The sequence below is a fragment of the Elephantulus edwardii genome, unplaced genomic scaffold (assembly GCF_000299155.1).
Source record: "Elephantulus edwardii isolate Elephantulus edwardi_28Jun2011 unplaced genomic scaffold, EleEdw1.0 scaffold00034, whole genome shotgun sequence".
In the NCBI taxonomy this organism is placed as follows: domain Eukaryota; kingdom Metazoa; phylum Chordata; class Mammalia; order Macroscelidea; family Macroscelididae; genus Elephantulus; species Elephantulus edwardii.
In genome coordinates this window covers 21,731,775-21,756,978 of record NW_006399784.1, presented here as the reverse complement: position 1 = coordinate 21,756,978, position 25,204 = coordinate 21,731,775, and the positions used below count along the sequence as shown (strand labels likewise).

Here is a 25,204-nt window from a genome sequence, read left to right as displayed (position 1 = left end):
TGACAGTGCCCCTCCTTCTCCAGCAAAGCATCTGGTGGGTTCGAACCACATGCCTTCAGAATTATAGCACAGCTTCTTGCCAGTAGGCCACCAGAGCTCCTTTCCTGAATTACTTTTTTCACTTGATGAAAGGCACCCAAGCGTCGAGGACTCTCCTTCATAGGTTCGCTTTGAGTCACCTGCGACTCGATGGCACTTAACAACAACAACAACAACATACTGTGGAGTTTGAACTGACTGGCACAGGAGGAGATTGCCCCTCCTTCTCCAGCAAAGCATCTAGTGGGTTCGAACCGCACACCTTCAGAATTATAGCACAGCTTCTTGCCACTAGGCCACCAGAGCTCCCTTCCTGAATTACTTTTTTCACTTGTCTCCACAAGAAGAGCTCTTGAAGGACAATGATGATTTTGGGGGAAAGGGGAGGATGGGGACCTTGGTTCATTGTTATATCCCTAGTGTATAGGAGTTCATTAAATATTAGTGAAAGAATGCTTGGCTTTGTAATAATAAATACCTCAGAGATAAAAGTGAAACGTCAGAAAATAAAAAGGGACAAACTTGCTTAGCATTTCTTAAGCTGAAGGAACTGAAGAACAAATATAAGCCTTGAGCTGCAATACTTAAGAATGCTGAAGGCAGAATACTGAATGACCCAGGAAGTATCAAAAGAAGATGGGAGGAATACAGAGTCACTTACCAAAAAGAATTGGCTGACAGAAGAATTTTATGAAACAACATATGATTAAGAGCCTATGGTGATGAAGGAGGAAGTTCAAGCTGCTATGAAGGAATTGCAAAACAACAAGGCCCCTGGAATCAATACAATACCAACTGACAAATTTCAGCAAACAGATGCTACCCTGGACATGCTCACGAGGTTATGCCAAGAAATCTAGAGGACAACTACAACTACCTAGCCAACTGGCTGGAAGAGATCTATTTTTGTTCCCATTCCACAAAATGATGACCCAACAGAGTATGGAAATTATTGAACGATATCATATCACTAATATCACGCTCAAGCAAGATCCAACTGAAGATTATCCAGAAATGACTAGAACTGTAGTACATCAGCAGAGAACTGCCAGATGTGCAGGGGCCGTGGCACTAGGCACATCACTGTCAATGTTAGATGGATCTTGACTGAAAGCAAAAAGGACCAGCGCAATATCTATCTGTGTTTTATTGACTATACAAAGGCATTTGACTGTGTGGATTACAACAAATTGTTGACTAACCTTGAGAAGAATGGTAATCCCAGAACACTTAATTGTGAAAAACCTACACTTGGGCCAGAAAGCAGTAGTTAGAATAGAGCAAGGAAACACTGCATGTTTCAGGATCAGGAAAGGTGTGTGTCAAGGATCAATCTATATGCAGAATGAATCATTTGGGATACTGGACTCTATGAGGAGGAATGTGACATTAGGATTGGAGGAAGACTCATTAACAACCTGTGTTACGCAGATGACAACCTTGCTTGCTGAAATTGAGGAGGACCTGAGGCATCTGCTGCAGAACATCAAGCACTAGCCTGCAATATGGATTGAAGCTCAACATCAAGAAAACAAAGATTCTCACCACTGGGTCTATCAGCAGCTGCATGATGGATGGAAAAGAAATTGAGGTTGTTGATAACTTCAGCTTTCATGGTTCCACAATCAACGTTCTTGACACCAGCAGTCAGGAAATCAAAAGAACAATTGCACTGGGAAAGTCTGCTGTGAGGGACCTCTATCTAGAGTACTGAAGAGCAGCAGTGCCTGACCGGAAGCCAAGGTTTGCCTGATCCAGGCTATGGTCTTCGCAATTACTTGCTATGCATCAGAGAGCTGGACAATGACTAAGGATGATAGAAGGATTGGTGCTTTTGAGTTGTGGTTCTGGAGAACAGTGTAGAACATACCATGGACTGCGAGGAGAACAAACAGGTCAGTCGTAGAAATGGTGAAACCAATCTGCTCTCTGGAGGAAAGGATTTTAAGGCTCCATCTCACATACTTTGGGCAGGTGGCTAGGAGGGACCAGCTCTTGGAAGGACGGAGGGACAGCACAGGGTAGGAAGACCCAGAATGAGATGGATTGACTCAGTGACGAGAGAAATGGGATTTGGTCTGTCGGTGATGATTAGATTGGCTCTGGACAGGGCAGTTTCAGAGTTAGTGTGCATAGTGGTCGCTGTTAAGCTGGTGACTTGATGGCATATAAAAAGAACACTGTCTGCTGAAGGCTGGTTTGTGTAGACTGGAGTCCCAAATTATGGACTTGCTTACATCTAGTATATGGACAAAAGTTGAATGTAAAGAACAGTTACTGGGGGTTGGAGACCAGGGATTTGTGTTGTATAATCAATGGGGACTTTACTTAATGCTTTGTGGTTGAGCATCATTTAATAAAATGTTACAATATTTAATTAAGCATTAGTCTGCTATACTTCTGAGCAGAGTTTGACATGGTACTTAGAAGGTCTAATTTGGAAGTTTCCAGAAACAATGTATCATAAATTTGAAAAAAATGGTTTGGCTCCTTTAATGATGGATTTAACCAAGTTAACTTCCCCAACGCCAACCTGAAGGTGATTATTCATCTACTAAAAAAACTAAAAGGGGCAATTTCCCCTTTAAGTATTCTGTATACTTAATATATGGATATTATTATGTATTCATAAATTATTTTTCTCTATTTGAGCTGTTTGGTCTTAACAAAACTTCAGTAGGCAGGTATGAACCTTCAAATACAAGTTGCCTGAAGGCATTTGTGCTAAGCAATGACTGAAATGGGAGCAAAATGATTACTTAATTTGACACCAGATTCTACTTAGTGCATATAGTTGAGCCACGCTGCTAGTTACAAAAGTGTGTAATAATGTGTAAAGAGAGAGAACAGCTAGCTGTCATGTACATTTTATTGTAAAATAATATACACAAAATCGGAAGGTCCCATATTGAGGATCCCTGGAGACCCAATGAGTGGGACACTGGCTAGTGAAGAAGAGGAAAACCCTCAAAAAGATAGGCTGACACAGTGACTGTGACGATGGGTTTAAACACAGCAGAGATTGTGAGAATTGGGAAGCTTTTCTTCTATTGTACTTAGGATTGGTCACTTATGAATTGTCAACTTGATTATACCACCATCACCACCACATAAACCATAGCATAATGAGTACGTGTAAGGTGAACACACTTGTTATCACCATCTTGGTCAAGAAACAAAGCACAAAAATTCTTCCACAGGCTAAACAATCTCAACTTCTTGTATTATTTTTATGACAGTTGTTAACAAATCACCATAAATCTAATGGTTTAAAGTAAATGTATGAGGCAGGTATCACATATTGGCAGGGGATGCTCCCTTCCAGAGGCTCATGGGAAGAATACAATTGTTTGATCTATAATTTGCTATGGCTTAAAACACCCCCACCTTTAAATGTAAAATAGTTTAGCAGTTTAATATTGCAACCAGTTTTTTATTATATATATATATATATATATATATTATTCTTGCATACCATCTAATTGTATCCGACTGGCACTCTCCAGTGAAGCATCTGGTGGATTCGAACCATAATCATTTTTAAGTTAAAGACATTGACATTCACCAGCCATCCTACTACCTATTGCTGAAGTATTCCATGATCCCAAAGAGAAAATTCAGTAACCTTAAGCAATAAACTATTCATCTCTACAGCTCTTGGCAACTAACACCCAATGGAGGATCAGCTATGGGTCGGTTTCAACTTGATAGTACTCAACACCTTAGCACATGAAGAAAGCTCCTTTCTAGCTTGTGGAGTGCTTTTAGCATGAAAAGGTATTGGATATTGTCAGAAGCTTTCTCTGCATCAACAGAAATGAACATTTGGTTCTTTTCCTCCATTCTATGTATGTGGTGTTTTGCAAGTATTGCTTATATGCTGAGCCACCTTTGCATACATGAGATAACTTACACTTGTCTGTAGTTTATAATTCTGCTAATACTGAATTTCTTTTAATACAAAAATTTGCCTTTCATTGTATTTTCTTGAACCTAGGACATGTGTTCCAAATTACTTCTTCTGATAGGAATCTTGCTGATTGCATTCTTTTGTGTTGTTGTTAGGTGCCATCAAGTTGGGTATGAATCGGTGACCCCATGAACAAGAGATCTGAACCCTGTCCTATCCTGTGCCACCATTACAATCTCTGACACACTGGAACTCATTGTTGCAGTCACTGTGTCAATCCACCTGGTTGAAGGTCTTCCTCTCTTTCACCATCCCTCCACATTTCCAATTTAATTCCCCAAGGAATAACCTCTCCTAGCAACATACAATATGTGAGACAAAGCTTTATCATCTTTGTCCTCAGGTAGCATTCTGGCTACATCTTTCCCAAGACACATCTGTTCTTTTGGCAGTTAGTTCAGTACTCCTCTCCAGCAGCACAGTTCCAAAGTACAAGTCTTCTGTTATCCTTATTCACTGTCTTAGAACTGATGAATTAGGCTCATTTTAGTCCTCAAAATCATATCATTGTTCCTCAATAATTTGGAGAGGTTCCTGACTGCAAACTTTCCCAGCATAATACATATTTTGATCTCCTGACTGCTGGTACCAAGTGAATTGATTGTAAAGCCAAGTAAATTGAAGACACATTGATGGTGTTGTGACTTAGCTGATTAATGCATCTGTCTAGCAAATAGGAGATTCTAGGTTTGAATCCCAGAGAGGCCTGGGCCAGTCAGAAAGCATTCCTATGTAGTATGTAATTTCTTCATGTATACTTTATCGTTCTCTATCTATAGTAAGTTGGCAGTTGAATAGTAAGAGCTGACTTTGGTTTTTTGAAAGATCTTAAAAAATATTTTGTTCTTCATACAGGGACACATTATGCTTAACATTTTGAGTTCTGAACACAGAACTTATGTTCAATTCCTAGATCCTTAATTCATTATAGGTTAAAAATGGTGATGCTATAATTAACTCATTCCATTTTCATTCATTTGTTGGATTCATTTGTTGGAATATGTTCTATAAAGAGAAAATTCTCATTTGCTACTTGGCTACCCAGTGATACAGGAAAGATGCACTAGTCTTTCTCATTATAATATTTTAAAAAGTTGGATAGATAAATCTACAAGGAATTAAATGAAATAAACCAGTCACAAAAGGTATAAAAACCACAATTATAAAAAGCTAAGCAAAGGGTTACACAGATAGACTCATTCTTGAATGATTACTAGGCATGGGAAGGGAAGGAGTGGGGTAAAATTTAATAGTGGGGTGAAAGGAGTTGATCAGACATTGCAATTAATTATATTATTTATAATTAATGCTATAAAAGAAAATATATATAAATAATTAAATGAAATAACCAATATAAACTTTCACTCCAATGAAAAGAAGACATTTTTTAGAAGACTTTAAAAAAATTATTGAAAGGCTTTAAAACAAAATTAAAAAGCCCCTAACTAGTTGACACTAGTATTCCCATTTTCCTTTAATACCGTGTATTCCCAGGTTTAAATAGATTTGATGGGCTTTCTTTTATCGCAACTTTTCTCCTCTATTCTCGGATTGTTTCATCTTTAGTGGGCATCTCTCTGATCAGATCCCATCCTTGTAAGAGGATGCTATTCATCTTTTCTAAGTTCTTTGCTTTCAGGTTTGACATGATATTCCAGGCTCATCTTGCACATTTTCTGCCCCAGATTTGAATCAAGAAACCCTGTTTCCTTTTATGGAAATGGTATTTCAAGACCACTGTCTGGACACTGAGGATGCTCACTGCTACTAAATTGGCCATTATTTCCAGACTTCTAAGAAAATAACTTGTTGTTGTTGTTATGTGCCATCGAGTCGTTTCCGACTCATAGCGACCCTATGCACAACAGCCCTAAACCCTGCTCTATCCTGCGCCAACCGCACCACCTCTGACACACCCATCCCGATTACCCCAGTCACCGAATCAATCCATCTCATAGAGGGTCTTCCCCTCCTGCGCTGTCCCTCCACCCTCCCAAGCATGATGTCCCTCTCCAAGGACCCGTCCCTCCTGGCAACATGTCCAAAGTATGTCAGACGAAGCCCCAGAATCCTTGCCTCCAAGGAGTAGCTTGGTTTAATCCTCTCCAAGATGGATCTGTTTGTTTTCCTGGCAGTCCAGGGTACATTCAGTACCCTTCTCCAGCACCACAGCTCAAAAGCATCCACTCTCCTTCTGTCCTCCCTAGTCATTGTCCAACTCTCTGATGCATAACAAGCGATTGCAAATACCATGACCTGTATCAGGCGCACCTTAGTCTCCAGAGAGACACTGTTGCTCCTGAGTACGTTTGAGAGGTCCCTAACGGCAGACTTTCCCATCGCGATACGCTTTTTGATTTCCTGACTGCTGGTACCAAGAGTGTTGATTGTGGAGCCGAGCAAAGTGAAGCTGTGAACACTCTCAATCTCTTCATCATCCATCCTGACGCTGCCAATTGGTCCAGTGGCGAGAATCTTTGTCTTCTTGACGTTGAGCCTTAGTCCATACTGAAGGCTGCAGTCCTTGACCCTTCGCAGCAAGTGCATGAGGTCCTCCTCAGTTTCAGCAAGCAAGGTTGTGTCATCTGCATAACGGAGATTGTTGATAGATCTTCCACCAATCCTGATGCCACAATTCTCCTCATAGAGCCCAGCCTCTCGGATAATCTGCTCTGCATACATGTTGAAAAGGTATGGAGACAGGATGCATCCCTGGTGTACACCCTTCCCTATTTTGAACAGGCTTTCCAGCGGGAGCAAGCCCTTGAAAGAAAATAACTTAAAGAGAAAATATACCATGAGTTCATGTTAACACTCCCAGTTCAAAGTCAAGACTACATTTTTCACTTCACCTATTTTATATTGTATTTGTTATTTCCTTTATTCTGCAATGTGAATCCTAGCTCTCAAGGACTATTCTACAATTAACTCATTTACTCTGTTCCCCACTACACACATTCCAACAATGCAGTTTTCTCCTATCCTCCTCAACCAATCTTTTTAGTTGTACAGTACCCACACTGCTTGAGTCACGCTCTTTGCCCTCATTTAGTCTTAGAACTACAGCTGTATGCTTAGTGGTTATCACCAGTTGACTGTTCTCTGGCTGCTCTGATTGTCTCCAGCTTGTTCTCTGGTGAATTCTTCAAGAAGTTCTCATGGTACTAATATTCTGAGTTCTTGAATAGTGAATGCAGTGCATCAGTGACCTTTATGCTAAAATTTCACTTTTGCTAGCTATAAAATCTTTGGCTTACATTTTCTTTCTCTGATCATCTTAAATTTACTACTACTCTTGCTGTGAGTAATAAACTCTCTTGTTTTTGACCCAGGAGTCATGTGTCTTCTGCTGGCATCTGTGAAATTGTGGCAGGCTTTCAGCTCACAAGCTGCTGAGTAAAATCTCCAGGTATGGACACTTCCTGACACTGTCTCCATTCCAATTATTTTGAAGTAGGTTTCAGTCATTTTGCATAAATATTTTACCAGGTATCTCTAAAATATGGAGCTCTGGTGTCATAATCCACGGAGAGCTGTACTGTTAACTCAAAGGCTGAGCCTCTCTAGTGGTTCTAATCACCCGCAGCTCCAATGGAGAAAGATGGCAAAATCCTGTGTGTGACTTACAGCCTTGGGAACCAAACAGAAGGTCAGCTATGAGTGAGTTCTAATGTGACAGCAATGAGGGTTTTTTAATCTCTAAAATGATTCTTAGAACAATGTAACGAAATCACAATTCTATTAACACTGCTCTACATGTCAATAATAATTCCTTATTATCATTAAGGAGTCCCCGCGTGATGCAAATGATTATGTGATTGCTCACAAGGTTGATGGTTTGAGTCCAGAGGCATCTTGGAAAATCTGGCAATCTACTACCTAAAGGCAGCCACTGAAAACGAATTCTACTGATAGACTTGAGATAGCCTTGAATTAGAAATGATTCAACAGCATTGAGTAAAACAATCCAGTCACAACAAGGAAATGTCCAGCCGCATCAATTCAAATATCTTGAAATATATGAAATATAACAAGCTTTTTTCTTTTTCTTCCTGTGTACCGTTGACTCGGATCTGATAGGCACAGAAGATTGCCCTTTCTTCTGCAGGGGAGCATACAGTGGATCTGAATGGCATGCCTTTGGGATTGCAGAGTAGCTTCTTGCCACTAGGCCACCAGAGCTCCCTTAGAAAGAACTCTTATTTGATAAGAGCATTCATAAAGTCAATTTAGGGAAATCACTGTAGGTGCCACTGGGTCCTAGAAGTTTGTTTGTAGTCCTGTACTTTTTCTGTGTTACAAGAAAATATTATACACTCATTACAATGGCTAAAATTGACAAATGGTGTAAAGATGTGGAATAACTGGAACTTTCAAACATTCCTGGTACAGTGGTCTAGTCAATATTCTTTGCCAATACTATAATTCAAGTGCATACATACAATAGATTATTTTTTAAAAAAACATTGTGCCTCTGATACTGACAATATAACATTTATAACACTGATTGAACTCATCTATTAGACTCTAAAGTATTAAAAAGTGCATATTGTGCTCCATGTATATGAAACTCTATTTTTATGATAGTTTTGCTATCAGAGCACAGCTATACAGACAACCTATAAATTCTGATGTTTCATGCATTTGAATATTTATGAATCAGAAAAGGATTCTCCATCAAGGATCAGTTCAGAATTTTGTTTCTAGGTAATCTCAATATAAATTGAGAAGATGAGCAGGACTTGGCTCCTTGAAATAAATTCAAGCCTTTAATTTATTCCTTGCAGCTCTTTCTAATCCTAAGTATTGTATCTGAGAAGCTGCAACTTTTATAGGCCAATAAAAGAGATTAATTCTACTTGTTTGACTGCTAAAGAGAATTGGATCTCTACTTGCTTGGGAATAAGGTGAAGCAGGTTTTATTTTACATCTGCCAGTAACTATATGACCTTGTTTGTTGGCCACCAGAGTTGGCCCTGCGGTTGATGGATTTTTTTTCTATTAACAAAATGGCATGTCTCTTTTCAAGTCTGCTGAACTTAATTTAGCAAAATGATCTACAGAACGTTTGTGTTTTAGGTGTACACTAGTTTCCCATTCGAAATTTCCATACACATTGTTCAGTGACATTGGCTACATCCTTCACAATGCATGAACATTGTCAGTATTTCCATTCTGGTTGTTCTACATATGCTAATCTAGCTTTTCTGCCTCTTTAGAGTCTCATCTTTGTTTTAAAGTAACAATTAATCATTTGGTGTCATATGCATATTTTTTTAAAAGGTGTATGATATATACTAGGTGTTGAGGACTTTCATTCATAGCGTCGCTATGAGTTGCCTATGATTCGACGACACTTAACAACAACAACATGATATATACAAGTGATATTTTTTTATTTCCTGAGCCAATCTGTTATTTAGCTAAAAGGTGACCTCAGGGAACAGTTTTAGTTTAAGGATCATAAAGTATCTCACGACTCTATCTTGGGGAGTCCTTCAGTCTTAACCAGTCCAGTAAATTTCTCTCCCTTCTTGTCATAAATTCAAAGTTTTGTTCCATATTCATGCCTCCCCTTTCTATCCTGATCCATCTAATATTCTAGTTTTATGGCAAGTAAGGCTGTGGTTCATGTATTAGTCAAAATACTAATTTCTTCTCTTTTTGGCTATTTTCTCTTTTTTCTTCAGAGAAACAGACCAAGATTTATACTTTATAGGGCATCTCATAAGCGTCTAAGACTCCAGGCCCTGCTCAGCAACCTATGATGAAGACTATAACTCTATGAAGTATATTATGCCAACTGACCAGGAAGGCTATGAGAGTATGCTCCTAATCCTTCAGATCTGGGAAATCAATATTTCAAGGTATTTGGTTATTTCTAAGAAATAGCTGTAACTGTGTTCCTTATGAGCTTTAAAATATAGGAATATCTATAGGGTTTTCATTTGTGGCTTTTGGAAGTAGATCATTAAGCCTTACCTTCTATAAAGGCAAGTTCTTCCTAGTCTGGAAACAACCTCAGCACCAACCAAAGCCAGGAGGGCTTGAAGCACCTGCTGTAGAAGATCAAAGACTACAGCTTTCAATATGGATCTCAACATCAAGAAAGCAAAAACCCTCCGCACTAGGCCACACCAAGGGAGCTCTGTTGGTTTAGTGGTAAGAAGCTGTGCTGCAATTCCAAATCCACCAAATTTTTTGCAAGAGAAGAATGGACAATCTCCTCCTATGTTATCTACTGCCTCTGAAAACCCACTGGAGGGTCAGCTATGGGTGGTCCTGGCTCAAAGACAAACAAAAACCAACAGGCAAATGAGAAAACAAAACCAAACAACCCAAAAAACTCAACAGGCAACAATATCATGATAGAAAGAGAAAAGATGTCAACAATTTCATCTTGCTTGGATCCACAAACAACAAGCAGTAAAGAAATCAAGACATTGTTAGATTGGGAAAATCTGCTGTCAGGGACCTCTCCATAGTACTAAGAGCAATGATATAAAGTACTAAAAGCAAAGATGTCAATCTAAAGACCAACATGTACAGGATTCAGTTGAACAATGACTAAAGATGATAGAAGAGTTGATATCTTTGAGTCACAGTATTGGAGAGGAGTACTGAATATCACATAGAGGGGCCATTACTTGGAAAGAGGAGAATAAATGAAGGCGAGGAAGAGCCTCAACAGGATGGATTGACGCAGTGACTCAAGTGTGTCAGAAACAGTACAGGGTTCAGATCTGTGGTTCAGAGGGTCGCGATGAGTCTTACTCAACTCCATGGCACCTAACAACAGCATAGTGACCCTACATATGGAACCTTGCTAGACCCTGAGCCAACCTCATGATCTCTGTTGTGCTTACACTCCTTGTTGCAGTCACCACGCCATTCCATCTTGTTGAGAGTCCCTCCTCTCCTTTGTCAAGGAAGTATCATGTTGTTGCTAGGTGCCGTTGAGTATGACTCATAGTGACCCTATGAGCAACAGATGTGAACCCTGTCCTATCGTGTACCATCCTCATCATCTCTGATCCACTTGATTCCACTGCTGCAGTCACTGTTTTGTCGGTCCACCTAGTTGAAGGTCTTCCTCTCTTTCGCTGTCCCTCCACCTTCCCAAGCATGATGTCCCTCTCCAAGGAATAACCTCTGCCATAAAGATGCCCAAATACACGACATGAAGCTTTGCCATCTTTGTCTCCAAGGGGCACTCTGGCTGGACCTTCTTCAAGACATATCCGTTCTTTAGGAAGTATCAGATCAACATGTAATCCTGCACTGATAGGCAGGTGGTGGTTGTGCTTGAGAAACTTTGGCTGGAATGAAATACATGAAATACACATCTCCCGCATGGAAGGTGAGAATTCTCTCACTAGACCTTCCTGGTCCTCCATATGTGAGTTTCTTTCACTCGACTGCTAGAGTGGAAACCGATTCATAGGTGATCTTAAGTTTCTAAGGCTGTAAATCACACAGGAGGAGATTGCCTGCCTGTCTCCCTTGCAGTTGCTTGTAGATTCAAAGGAACACAGAGACGTGACCTTTTGGTTAGCAGTGAACTCCCTGAAGACCAGACCACCAGAACTCCCTATGTGAAAGTAGGTAAATCATTTGATTTCTACAGGTTAAACCTTCCAGGTCTCCAAGGATTGCTCTAGTTTAACATGGTGAGCTTGCAACTAGTCGAGCAGCCCCTAGATGGTGGTGTTGTTCTGAATTTCACTTCGTGTTCCGCATTCTCTCTATACATCTAGTGCCTGAAAAGGCAAAGGTTAGAAAATGATTTCCCATTAGTTCTCAGAAAAAAACCAAACAAACAAGAAACAAACCCAAACAAAACAGTTCACTATTGTGAGTTCATTTACTGGCATTCAAAATGGCACTGAATTATGAATCATATGGCCCATGCTAATTTGGCACTAATTAAAAGGAATAAACTATTAATGAATACTGCAGTGAGCACATTCCCTTATAATTAAATTAGTCCTTATATCATCACTGTTTTCACTAATTTATCTAAGTTTAAGTGATGAAAGAGAAATGAAGCAATTATTGTTACGAGTGTTAGTTTAGAACTAATTCTATATAAAATGATATTTTTAAAATGCCAGTTCTAATATTTTCTTAGTATCGGGCACCAGGACTATCTATCATTGCTGATGTCAGATGGATCCTGGCTGAAAAGTGTAGAACACCAGAAGAATGTCTACTTGTGTGTTATTCACTAGGCAAAGGCATTTGACTGTGTGGATCATGACAAGTTTTGGCGGACACTGGGGAAAATGGGAATCCCAGGGCTCTTGATTGTGCCCATGACAAACCTATATCTGGAGAAGGAGGCTGTTGTGGGAAGGGAGCAGGGGTTTGGAATTGGGAAAGGAGTGTGTCAGGGATGTATTCTCTCTCCATACCTGTTCAATCTGTATGTTATTGTTATGTGCTGTCAAGTCACCTGCAACTCATAGTGAGTCAAAGTGACTCTATGTAAAACAGCCCTAAACCCTGCCCTATCCTGTGTCAATCTCACTGTCTCCAAGACATCTACCCCCATTACCCCACTGAATCAATCCACCTCATAGAGAGTCTTCCTCTCCTGCACTGTCCCTCCACCCTCCCAAGCATGATGTCCCTCTCCAAGGATTGGTCTCTCCTTTCAACATGTCCAAAGTATGTCAGACGAAGCTTCAGAATTCTTGCCTTCAAGGAGCAGCTTGATTTAACCTGTTTGTCTTCTTAGCAGACCTGTTTGCAGGATGAACCTGTTTGTCTTCTTAGCAGTCCATGATACACTCAATACTCTTCTCCAGCACCACAGCTCAAAGGTATCAATTCTCCTTCTATCCTCCCTTGTTCAGCTCTCTGATGCATAGCAAGTGATTGCAAAGACCAGGCGCGCGCACCTTAGTCGGTATGCTGAGCAAATTATTTGGACTCTATGAAGAGGAATGTGGCATCAGGGTTGGAGGGAGATTCATCAATAACCTGTGTTATGCAGATGACACAACTTTACTTGCTGAAAGTGAGGAGGATTTGAAGCACTTGTTGCAGATCAAGAAATGCAGCCTTCAGTATGGATTGTCTCAATATCAAGAAAACAAAGATATAGATAATGTATTAACAGGTCTTTGTACGCATATGGATATTATCCTATCCCTGAGAGCGTTCCTTCAGAATTAATCTTCAAGTGCTCCTTCTGATGCTGAATGTGATGTGACATTCCTCTTTGTCATTCCTGCCATAGTAGATCATGCTTGTCTGATTCAAAATGTCCAGCCACTTTATTTCAGCTCATTAATGCCTAAGCCTGGTTTTGTTTTTGGTCAAATATTCTTCTACGTTATATAGCCCTGGTCTGTCCACTTGCTGTATAGAGGTAAATTGTGGTTGCTGTGATGTTGAACACTGTGACACTGATGTGTCAAATGCAATAATGGTTACCCATGGTGGACAATGTTTGGTGGAGCCCCTCGATTAAATGAACCTGTAGAAATGATGAAAGTCATACAAGTGTTCAGGTCTTCATAGGATCACTATGAGTTGCCTACAACTTGATGACACTTAACAATTATTAATGCTATTATTAATGAACAATTAATGATTAATACAATTATTAATATATTATCTATTAAGCATGTTATCGAATAATTTTTTCATTCTGAATATTTCAGACTGTGCTGAAAACTTGTGTTTCCATTCCATAAATTCCATAAATTCAATGACAGACATTACAGTGACCCATCCAGCCATGTAAATAAGGCACCTTTCAACAAAATCCACTGTTGGGAGGATAAAAGGGTCCCCATACACGATATATTTTTAAAACCGAGATTTTAATGACAGTTTATGAAGAACTTGGTTTTCCAATCCTTAACTGTTGCACATTTTCCTTCTTGACCCCCTCCCCAGAGAGCTTTTTCTTTGGGAAGAAAGTTCTCTCATTGTTATACAGTTCCCTGCACTCCTCTCCCTGCCCCAGACCACTTTATTATGCAGCTCTTATTCTGGACTCTTGTCATGCCAATAATACCTAATGATATATTTTTTTATACAGTTCTCTCCATCTGTTTCAATGCTGTGTACATGATTTACCCCCTTTTCTTAGTTTCTCCCCAATCCTCATGTCAGTCCTGTTTTAGAACAGTGGCATTATGCCATATTTGTCTTTTTGTGACTGAAAAAATTTCACTCAGCATAATCATACCTACTTTAAGCCCAATTGATAGTGACCCTCCACTGGGTTTCAGAGGTTATAAATCTTCATGGGAGGACACAGTTCATGTATCTCCTGAGGAGCAGCTGATAGAGGCAAACAGATAGCCCTTCGGTTGGCATCGTAACACAACACGAAGACACCGGTGCTTCCAAAGGGCTGGAACAATACATTAAATAGCTTCTCTAATTTTAGATTCACAAAGAAAAAGGATTCAGAGATTCTTGTTTTAGGAGGCTTAAATAATCATTATTAGATTTTTATGTAAAATTCCTGAAAGAGAAACAGAATTCATTCTTATTTCTCTCCTATGAAATTTATTAGGCACAAAAACTTTAAAAGCAAACCTAACCAAATCCATTGTCTTCCAATTGCATTTGGTTGACAGCAACCCCTCTCTCTGGTTTCTGAGACTAAATCATTACAGGAGACTGCTCATCATTCTCCTACACCCTCAGGGACCCTTATAAAAACTGTGCTGATCTTTAAATCTGATTGAATCTTTCCTTGAATTAAATCAACATATATACAAGAAAGTATCTGTGAAAACCTGCATGGTATATTTTGGCTGTCAGTTAATAGTAAATATGTAACTAAAAAAAAATCAGAGTTGTTGTTAGTTGTTGCCGAGTACAACTCATAGGAACCCTGTGAGCAACAGACTGAACCCTGTCCCATCCTGTTTACTCCAGCCCGTTGCTGGAGCCATTGTGTTGAGAGTCTTCCTCTCTTTTGCTGTCCCTCCACCTTTCCAAGCATGATGTTTCTCTCCAAGGTATAGCCTCTTCTAGCAACATGCCCCAAACATGTGAGATAAAGTTTTATCACTTGTGACTCCAAGGAGTACTCTGGCTGCACTTTCTCCAAGACATATCTGTTCATTCTCTTGGCCATCCATGGTATGTTCAGTGTTCTTCTCCAACACCACAACTCAAAGGCATCAATTCTTTTTCTGTCATCCTTATTCAACTCTCAATGCATTTCAAGTGACTGAAAAGACCATGATCTGAATCAGGTGCATCTTAGTCCTCAAAATGACATGACTAAGTAAAATGTCATCTAATAAGTCAGTCAATACAGATTTTCATCAACAAGTTTGAGAGGGAGGAAAACCTGACAGGATTTAAGATAGTATATACTGGGTATATTGAAAGTTATTTCTCCATCTGTTAATTACTGACTCATTAATCCTTCATCTCCATTTATTTATGCACACATCTATGCATTTAGCCAACAAATCAACTAACATTTATTCACTTACTTATTGCCATTAAATTGGAACAGACTTATGGCTGAAATACCATTTGTTTCCAAGGCTGTAAATTGCATGAGAGATCATCCATTTTTCCCTGCGGTGGTGGTGGTACTTTTGAAAATGGCTTTTCTACTATTGCCTTAGACATGACCATATGGAGAGGTGGGAATGTGTAAGTAAAATGACTTTTTAAGGTTTGCCCACCACCCTCAGCTCTCTTAGGCATGGCTTCCAACTCAATTGCACACATATGGTTCACCACTGATCAGCATCTTCTACATCATCAGCGGCTAGAAGGTTAATAGATGAGAGAGCTGTCCAGATTGTGGAGAGAGATTGTGGCAAGGTGTAGCCTGACAGAGCCCTAGAGTTGGAGGCAGAGTTAAAGGTTTTGCTTACGGACGATTACAGGAAGAGCAGACTCAGGACAACTATGAGATGATGCTTGGATGACTGAGGAAATCAGAGATTTTACATTTGTGCTGCTGGACTGAACCCAGACTTTCACTGTATGATAGCCTTTGCCTTCCTCCAACACCCCTCCTAACTGTTGCAGAGAATATTGGATCCAATGATTAGAAGTTGGTGCAGCAGTGTGGAGGACCATGTCTTACTAAGGGGTTGGTTTTATATAATGGATGTTACTGAGGAGGACAGTTCTCCTTTGTGGGTTTAGAAGAAGTCAGAGTCAGCCATACCCACATTATCTCTGTTCTTTTTTCATTCTTCCACAGAGAAGTTGAGCAATGTAGACTTTGGGTTAGCAGTGCAACTCTCTATAGACACTGCCCTGAGAGCTCCCTAACTTTCATTAGGTAAATAAGATACCATTCTTCAGTCTGGTATGAGAAAGAGGCTTTGGAAAGTACAGTTCAGTTTATTTCAGTGTAAAGCAGATTCACAACTATTGCACTTATCATTCTGTTGACAGAGATCCAAATTAAAGAAGGATATCTTTTCTCCATAAAGTTAGGCTTTCAGAATATTTATTTTCAGATGGTACAATTACACAGGCAAATCTCAAACTCCTCACTTCCTGCTGTTACAAACAAGAATGTCTCATGAATGAAAAGAAGACTTTTGTGTGAAATGTAATCAGTTTTTCTTACATTGCCTTCTTCACTCCTAAGATGTAGAAAACACAAGACCACATATGACATTATAACTGGGAAAAGAACTTTAGATAAACACAAAGGAAACATTGCCTCCCTAGTAGGTCCTCAGGTGGCTGGTGCTGACATACAGTGTGATGACTGGCTGCCTAACTTTTTGGGCGACGGAAACAATAATAAACACTTGTCTCAAAAATAAAACAAAGTCATGAAGATGGCTGGGAAGCTGTTTTACATTTCCAATGAAATTCTATTCCATTGATCGGTTTGGAAGATTGTCTTCGACTGATTTGGCTTTAGCCCATAAACTGTAATTGATTCAGTCATGTCAAGAACTACTTTTTATCTCAAGCGTGGAATGTATAACAATGGCCAGCAACTGTTGTTGTTTTTTGTTGTGTTTTTTTTAATTTAATAATTGTAGAGGAATGAGCTGATAAAAAAGCAGAGCCCTAGCCTTCAGTCCTCTTAAGTGATTTCTCATTCTGATTATATTGGGAAGAAATGAGCAGTGGGGGTTGGCACTGTTTTCCATCTTAACAGTAGCTCTACATTCTAAGATTTTATATGTAGTTCATAATGACACAGCTACAAAAAAGACACAGATAGCTTTTATGTATTACTGGAGTAACACAAAGAAAATAATTTTTTCTTTGGATACCAGTAATTGTCAAAGGAATGATTGCAGATTCAGAAAATATGCTTTATAATAACCCTGTTAACATAAAGTATTCATAGAGGAGAGAAATAAGCATGGTAGGTATGTGGGAGGGTTAGTTGCATCAGCAAGGGAGTGCAGGGATGGATGACTCTGGACTTTTGACCAAGTAAGAGACACCAGCTTTGGATCCCCTTTAAATCTTAGGCCAGATGGGAAATGGAAATACAAGGAGTATTTGATGAGAAGGAGCTGGTTTTGACCATGTACTTACAAATGCTCCACCTAATCAATAAATGCACCCCCTCCCCAAGCAAAGGCAAGCCCCAGTAAAAAGGATACGCACTCAAAGCTGTTAAAATGAAAATAACAAATGAAATTTAGACGACCAACCATCTCCTGATAGTTACAGCAGGTAGAAGGACAAACATTCTCTTTTTAAACTAAAGTGAAAAAAAAAAAAAGAAGAAGCATAATTCATTTGTGCTGATTAAGAGATGTGCAAGTGCAAATGCTCTGTGGGAGCCTCCCTGTGCTGCCCCCTGGCAGGCAGAGTCTCTGGAGGGAAGGGATCTGCCTCGCTAATCCTGCTTGCTGTCTTCCTTGGACAATCCTTGGCTCATGGGTTTCCATGTGTATGTTTCTATGGTGAATGAAAGTTAAATACAAAATCGAGAAGTCTTCTGCTTTCAGAAAACTCTCGTATATCACGTACAGTGTAGATATTTCTCTTTCTGTTAAAAAAAATAGTGCAAAAACAATTCTGATAGTCAAAGTGATAGTTCAAGTGAGTTCTTGTGCCAAGGAACATAGTCAAGCTTCATCCTTAGCTGACTGGTAGAAGCTGAATGTAGTTTTTGGGAAATATACCAGCTTTTCCCATGAGTTCTCCACTCATCCAATCTTCATCTACAGATTCCAGCTCTCTTATTATATCTCCAGCCTGTAAGAAGAGAGTAATTGGAAATCATTATTGGTTTCTTTTGGGCACAGGATTCTCTCAGTGGTACAAGTATGTTCAACGAGTAACTTAAAGGTCAGTGGTTCAAGTCTACCCAAGGAGTCTTGGAGGAAAAGCCTGAGGATCTATCTGTACGAGTCTGCAGCCACTTAAGTCCTACGAGCAGTAACGCTCCTGACACACAGGGGACTGCCACCAGTTAGCTGTCTTAATACTAAATTCCTTCATCTCTCTTTTTTCTTCAATCATTTGACTATAAGCATGGTGAACATTCCACCTAAAGAGGTATGAATAATCTTTAATAACTCATTTACGTGATTTATTGAGAGGGTTAGATGATGTTTCAACAGGATGATCTATCACCTAATGATGCCATTTCCTTTTCCTTGAAGTCCATCTTTTACAACTGTCAGCCTTGTAATTTGATGATCCCGTCCATGACATGCTTAGTCTCCTGCTCTACCACTCATAATAAAACAATCTGAGGCTGTCTTGAACAAATAAAATATAAGCTAATATCTACTACCTACCTACCTATCTACCTACCTCAACTATCTATCTCAACTTCCCCTACTCTAAAGAACTGCTTGTGGGGAGCTTTGGTGGTCTAGTGGCAAAAACCTGCAACTATAATCCCAGAGGCGCACGGTTCGAATCCACCAGATGCTCTGCCGGGGAAGGAGGGGCAGTCTCCTCCTGTACCAGTCAGATCTGATTTGATGGTACATGTACAAAAATAATAAAAAAATTAAAAAGAAAAAAAAGGAATTGCTTGCTCTGGCAACTCAAAGGCAGGCAGTTTGTATCCACCCGAGGCTCTGTAGGAGAAAGGCAATCTCTTTCCATACAATTTACAGTCTCTGAATGAACACTTGCTGGAGTAAGTCCAGTTCTGACTCCATGGCAATGAGTTTGAAGGGCTTTTTAAAAAATAATTATTTACTTGTACAAAGTTTACTGCTAGATACGGTTTGGGGTATGTAGGATACAGCTGTAAGTAAAATTCTCATTCTGACATGAGGGGCCAGAAAGTATGATAGTGCTGCTTAATGATGCTTACTTTCACTGAAGGGGCCACTTAAGCAAAGCATTTGAGATGGCAAGTGACCACGTTTACTGTGTCATATGCTGCATACTTCACATATTCTAACTCAGGAAGTCTCATGAGGCAGGTATTTTTTTTTTTAGGTTTTAATGAAAGAAAGTTTATAAAGAACTTGGGTTTCCAATCATTCATTGTTGCACATTTTCCTCCCTGACCCCTCCCCTCCACCAGTTAGCTTTTTTCTTTGGAAAAAAAGTGTTCTTTCATTGTTAAACAGTCCCCGTCCCTGTAACCCCCCTAACCCTGAACGATTTTACTATGCAACTCATTCTGGACTCTTGTCATGCCAATAATACCTAATCATATATTCCTTTTATACAGTTCTCTCCCTCGTCTGTTTCAATGCCATGTACATTATTTATTCCTTCTTCTCTTAGTTTCTCACCAACCCCATGTCAGTCCTGTCTCCCCAACCCCATGTTAGTCCTGTTTTACAACAGTGGCCCTATGCAGTATTTGTCCTTTTGTGACTGAGATATTTCACTCAGCATAATGTCCTCCAGGGGCACCCATTTTGTATAATTTTCATGAGTTCTTTGTTTTTCAATGCAGCATAATATTCCATTGTGGGAATATACCACAGCTTCTCTATCCATTCATTTGTTGATGGGCACTTTGGTTGTTTCCAACTCTTTGCTATTATGAACAAAAAAGCAATAAACATGGGTGTTCATATATCTGCTTGGGTTGCAGTTATGGTTTCTTTAGAGTATATTCCCAGTAGTGGAATTGCTGGGTCAAATGGTACTTCTATTTCCAACTTTTTGAGAAAGCACCCTTCTGCCTTCCAGAGTGGTTGCATCATTTTACACTCCCACCAACAGTGAATAAGGGTTCTAGTCTCTCCACAACCTGCTGCTCTGTTGAATTTTGCTATTCTTACTGGGTAAGATGATATCTCATAGTTTTTGATTTGCATCTCTCTGTGATCTAGGGATTTTGAACATTTCCTCATGTGTTTGTTCACCATCTGAATGTCTTCTTTGGTGAAGTGTCTGTTCATATCCTGGAGGGAGATATTCTTAACATTATCCCAATTTAAAAATAATTCTTCTAGAGGAAGCTCTGGTGGCCTAGTGGCAAGAAGCTGTGCTGCAATCCTGAAGGTGTGCAGTTCGAATCCACCAGATGCTCTGCTGGAGGAGAGGCATCTCCTCCTGTTCCACTCAGATCCACCTCAACAGTACACAACAAGAGAAAAAAAACAAAATAATTTAATAGTTATTTTTTGTCATTGAGCATATACTCAGCAAAAGATATGCCAATTACACACCATCTAGGTGGACAAGTCTGTGATACTGCTGACATTCTTGGAGGTGGGCAGCCACTCTCCATCTTCTTTTCTGAGTTGTTTCTCCCCTACTGTGCATAAGCTCATTACCCTCTAGGTTTCTCCTCTAATCTTTTGAATTGCCATTAGAAATCTTATTTGCTGTTGTTATTTAAAGCCAGTACCAAGTTATAAGGACACCATACACAACACAACAAAACACTGCCCAGTGCAGTGATCATTGTATTTTGAGCATCTTCCAACCCAGGGAGCTCATCTTCCAGTACCACGTCAGGCCATATTCTCCTTTTTGTGATCCACAAAGTTTCACGGGATAATAGTTTGGAAGCAGCTCACGAAGCTTTTCTTCTGGTCTGTCTCAGCTGAAGCCTGTCGACCATGGGTGACCCTTCTGGTATTAGAAATACTGGTGGCTTAGCTTCCGGCATTACAGCAACATGCAAGGCACCACAGCAGGACAAAGTGACAGATGGGTGGTGGGACTTTTTAGAGATTTTATTCTTTTACAGAAAAGGAAACTGAAGCTCAGAATGATCAATCAGTAAGTAGCCCAATGCTATATGCTCAGTTAGTACCAGGGTCTCCGGGTTCTACATTCTCAGGCACTAGGCTATGTAATCATCACATTCTACACTGGGCCTTTTTACTGAGAAAGGCTGTTATTATAAATGACTTTCAGTGACACCCTGGGCATTTTGTATTCTGTGTTTATTCCTTCACATAATGGTATTCTCCTCAGCCATTTGGTTAGCCCTTTCCTCCTTGGTCTGAATGGATATGAATCTGCATTCGCTCTGTCTTAAAGAGCTTCACCCCAACTCAGAGCACAGATTTGTCCTCATCAGATTAGTCAACAGGACTGGACTACATCCATCTGCAAATTATAATTGCTTCCACAGATGGAGATGTAATATCTAAAACCAGCTCCTGCAACCATTTTGTTCTTTATGGTTACTAATAATTTCTTAGAATCTGGTTTTGAAATTTCACAATGGTACAAGAGGACCTTGGCTACATTTAAGAATGTCTTTTCAGGCTAAATGGATTTATTTATAGTCCCAGTATACTGTCCTCTGGAAAAATGGTCCGATTTTCAGGCTTTTCTTTATGGAAAATGGAAAAGAAAAATGCTGACTATCAATGTCAGTAATTTACTCTGTTAAAATCTCTAAAACTCCTGGCTATTTAAAGTTTCTATTATAAATAAGTTCTGATTTCTAAGTAATAACATGATAGATGATGAGAAGGATTTTAGCTTTGATCTATCTACCAGTTCAGTTTCCTTAAAGGGTAGAACCCCGTTGTTGCTGTTAGTAAGTTCTACCTGCCAATATTAACAAAATATTAATGATCATCAATACTGGAAACAATGTAGAATCACTTAATTACAAACTTTAAAACTTGCTTCCACTCATCCATAAATGAAGATGGTTTGTTCTCTGGAGGACACTGTGATTTCTGTTATGTATACAGCATACCTAAAATGATGGCCAGAATGAGATTCTCAGATTGAAAGCCCAGAATTCTTCACTTGTAACAGCATTTTATATAAAGATAAAATAAATGAGTTTTGAACCACTGACTCTCAAGACTATAAAAGAGTAAGGCAACTGCTCCCAAGGTTTTAGATTCAAGGGACCAAGAAGTTGAAAAGAAAAAAAAAAAGGAACTAATAACTAATAAAGGAGTGGTGGTTGTTATATTCCATCGAGTCAGAACCAATATGGAGGTGTCAACTTTTAATTTTGAATAGTTAGGACACAGGAAATGCCTACCACTTACTAACATTTAGATTTTATAATAGAAGTGATATCTTAATAATATCAAGAAGAGAGAAGATTATCATAATAAAATTTCTACTGCAAAATAGGAAAGTTAGCCAACTTCTACTGAGATACCTCAAATGTCCACCTCCCTCCCTGTTCCCCAAGAAGAAACATGTAGTATCACTTTAGACTCCTCAATTGTAACTTTGCCTAAACATTCACTATTTTGAATCTTAACTTGTCCAGTCACACATCTTTGATTCATTATGATGCTTTAATTATTTCTACAGAGGTTTTTTAAAGGCTGTACACTACATGATAGGAGACTGCCCATCTTTCTCCTGCAGAGCAAATGGTGGATTTGAACTGCTTGCGCCTGGATTGGTGGTGCAACTACTTACCCACTAGGTCACCAGAACTCCCTCTATGTTATTTAGTGCTACTGTAACAGACACATCACAAGTGGGTGGCTTTCATGAACTGAAACTTATATTCTCAGTTAGGAAGCTGGGAGTCAGAAATCAGGGCCTCTGGCAGGAGGCGTTCGTTCCTTTAGCGTTGGAGAAAGGTCTTTGTTTTTGTTTTTAGCCTCAATTCTTCAGTAATCTTCTTATCGTCTGGAATCTATATATTATGCCACCTGTGTTTCTTTGTTTCTATATCTAATCTGCTCCTTTTATATCTCTAAAATGAATGGCCGAAGAAGACACCATTATGACCTAATTAGCATAACAAAGCCAACACTATTCTCAAATGGTATCACATCCATACATACATATGGGTTAAAATTAGGTCAGGGTGCACAATACAACACACAACAGATGCTGTAAAGCCTAGCAATGAAGAACCGGCTTGGAGACCACGGGACTATTGAGCCAAGAATGTTTTCTCTCAGCCCCTCCTAAACTCTTGGCTGATTACATAAGTGATCAGTCCAATCTGCCCTATTCCCTTCCTCTAGTTTTATTCCTTTAGAATTATACTCTGAGATCTCTTTATTCTTGGCTAATAATCAGTACTCCACCCAATGATCCACCCTTCAACCCAATGATCCACCCTTCATTACAGGGAACACATTTCAAGATTTATTGCCGCTTAATGTAGCTCTCATACAGCTGCACTGTGAAAAGACATACAAACTAACCTTAAAGGACAGCTCATCTTCATTCTCCCCATGGAAATCAAATAAAGCTTTGGCCTTCTTCCCTTTTGGCGCTGCAGTGGACAGACTTTTTGCCTCGGCTGTGAAGAGACCAAAAATTCAAATATGGAAAACACAAGACTGAAACAAAAATTTAAGAAGCTCATTTGTCACTTTCAGAAGAGAAAATTTTCAATTAGGTTTGAAGATGTTTAATTTGCAAAGAGATGAAGGTTGCTCTCTTAGTAAGGAAACTCCCCCTTCCCAGCAAAATATATTTAGTAGACATTACTGCTGTTGTTGGGTACCATCGAGTTGGAACCAAGCTGGAGCTGACCCTCCAGTGGGTTTTCAGAGGCTTAAATCCCACAGGAGGAGATTGTTCATCCGACTCTGCTGAGCTGTTAGCAGATCCGAAGCAAGTGCCTTTGGTATTGCAGTGCAGATTCTTAATACTAGGCCACTAGAGCTATTTGTTGTTGCTGTGTACAGTCAAGCTGAAATCAAGCCATAGGTAATCTCCACGGGCTTTCCGAGGCAGTTAATCGCTCATCCTTTTCCTGTAGAGCAGCTGGTGGACGTGAACCACAAGCCTTTGGGATTGCAGTGCAGTCTCTTACCATTAGGCCACCAGAGCCAGAGCCATTTAGAAGACATAACTAGCCATTATCAAATGAAGGTATTTTTAGCTTTCTTTTTCCATAAATCTAACACAGCAAAAGAATGGAGTTTGCATAATAGTTTGACTTGTATGTAGGATGCTGTATAGAGGTAACTTGTGGTTTGCTGTGAAGGCGAATACTGTTACCCATGGTGGTGGACAGTGTTTGGTGAAGCTCCCCAATTAAAACAAGCTTGGAAGCAGGAGTGGCATCCACTTCCACAATAGCTTGCCTCTGGAAACCCTATGAACCTGGAGAAATGACGAAAGTTATACAGGAGGTGTCCAGGACTTTCGTTCATAGGGTCTTATGAGTCGCCTGTGACTTGAAGGCACTTAACAACAACAACATGTAGCATGCAGGCAACCACAGCTTGAACTGAGGAGGACCATCTCCTGGAGGTGTTGTACCTGGGCAAGGTCGCACAAAAACGGCTGGGAAGATCCCCTCCCTGTCTTTCAGTCTGCCTTTGTACCACTCAGAGTCCAAACGCTCCAGGATCAGAATCCGGTCCCCCCTTTTGAAGGATAAGTCTTCACTGGTCTCCGCGGTAAAACTGTGAAGAGCTTCGCACCATTCTCCAGAAAGACTATTATCCTATAACAAATCAGAAGCATTTGGTTAGTAAGACATGTGAGACTGCATTTGAAATAAATTCAGATGGAGTTTAATGAGTGGTAGTGGGAAAACGAAGAGGTCCTATGGTTTCAATGCATGAAAGCGCCCTTAAATAACTTTACAACATATATTGCTATGAAGTTTCACTGTGCCTTTGGCTGTGGATAATCTCATTTGAGAATGGGTTGCCTTTGTTTTAGTAATGAAGAAAGATTAGCAAAGCATGTGTCTTGAGTGAAAAACAAGGAACTCATGCAATATTATTCAAAATGGGTGACCCTGGAGGACATGATGCTGAGTGAAATATCTCAGCCACAAAGGGACAAATGCTATATGGTGCCACTGTTGTAGAATGAGGCTGACATCGGGGTGGGGGTAAGATTGAGAAAAACTGGATAAATTATGTTTACCGC

General features: G+C 39.7%; 1 protein-coding gene across 3 annotated transcripts in view; it reads right to left on the bottom strand.

Moving 5' to 3' along the window:
• Positions 1 to 17,930: 17,930 nt before the first annotated feature.
• Positions 17,931 to 25,204, bottom strand: part of SH3D19 (SH3 domain containing 19) — an 80,534-nt gene continuing 73,260 nt past the window's right edge. The window contains exons 13-15 of one of the 3 annotated variants that reach the window (XM_006884478.1): positions 24,584 to 24,770; positions 23,515 to 23,612; positions 17,931 to 18,190 (exon numbers count right to left, since the gene is read on the bottom strand). In XM_006884478.1, coding sequence (XP_006884540.1) covers positions 18,074 to 18,190; positions 23,515 to 23,612; positions 24,584 to 24,770 — 402 coding nt within the window. In that variant the 3' untranslated portion in view covers positions 17,931 to 18,073. The remainder of the gene's footprint in view (positions 18,191 to 23,514; positions 23,613 to 24,583; positions 24,771 to 25,204) is intronic. The other 2 variants (XM_006884479.1, XM_006884480.1) reach the window with 2 other exon arrangements.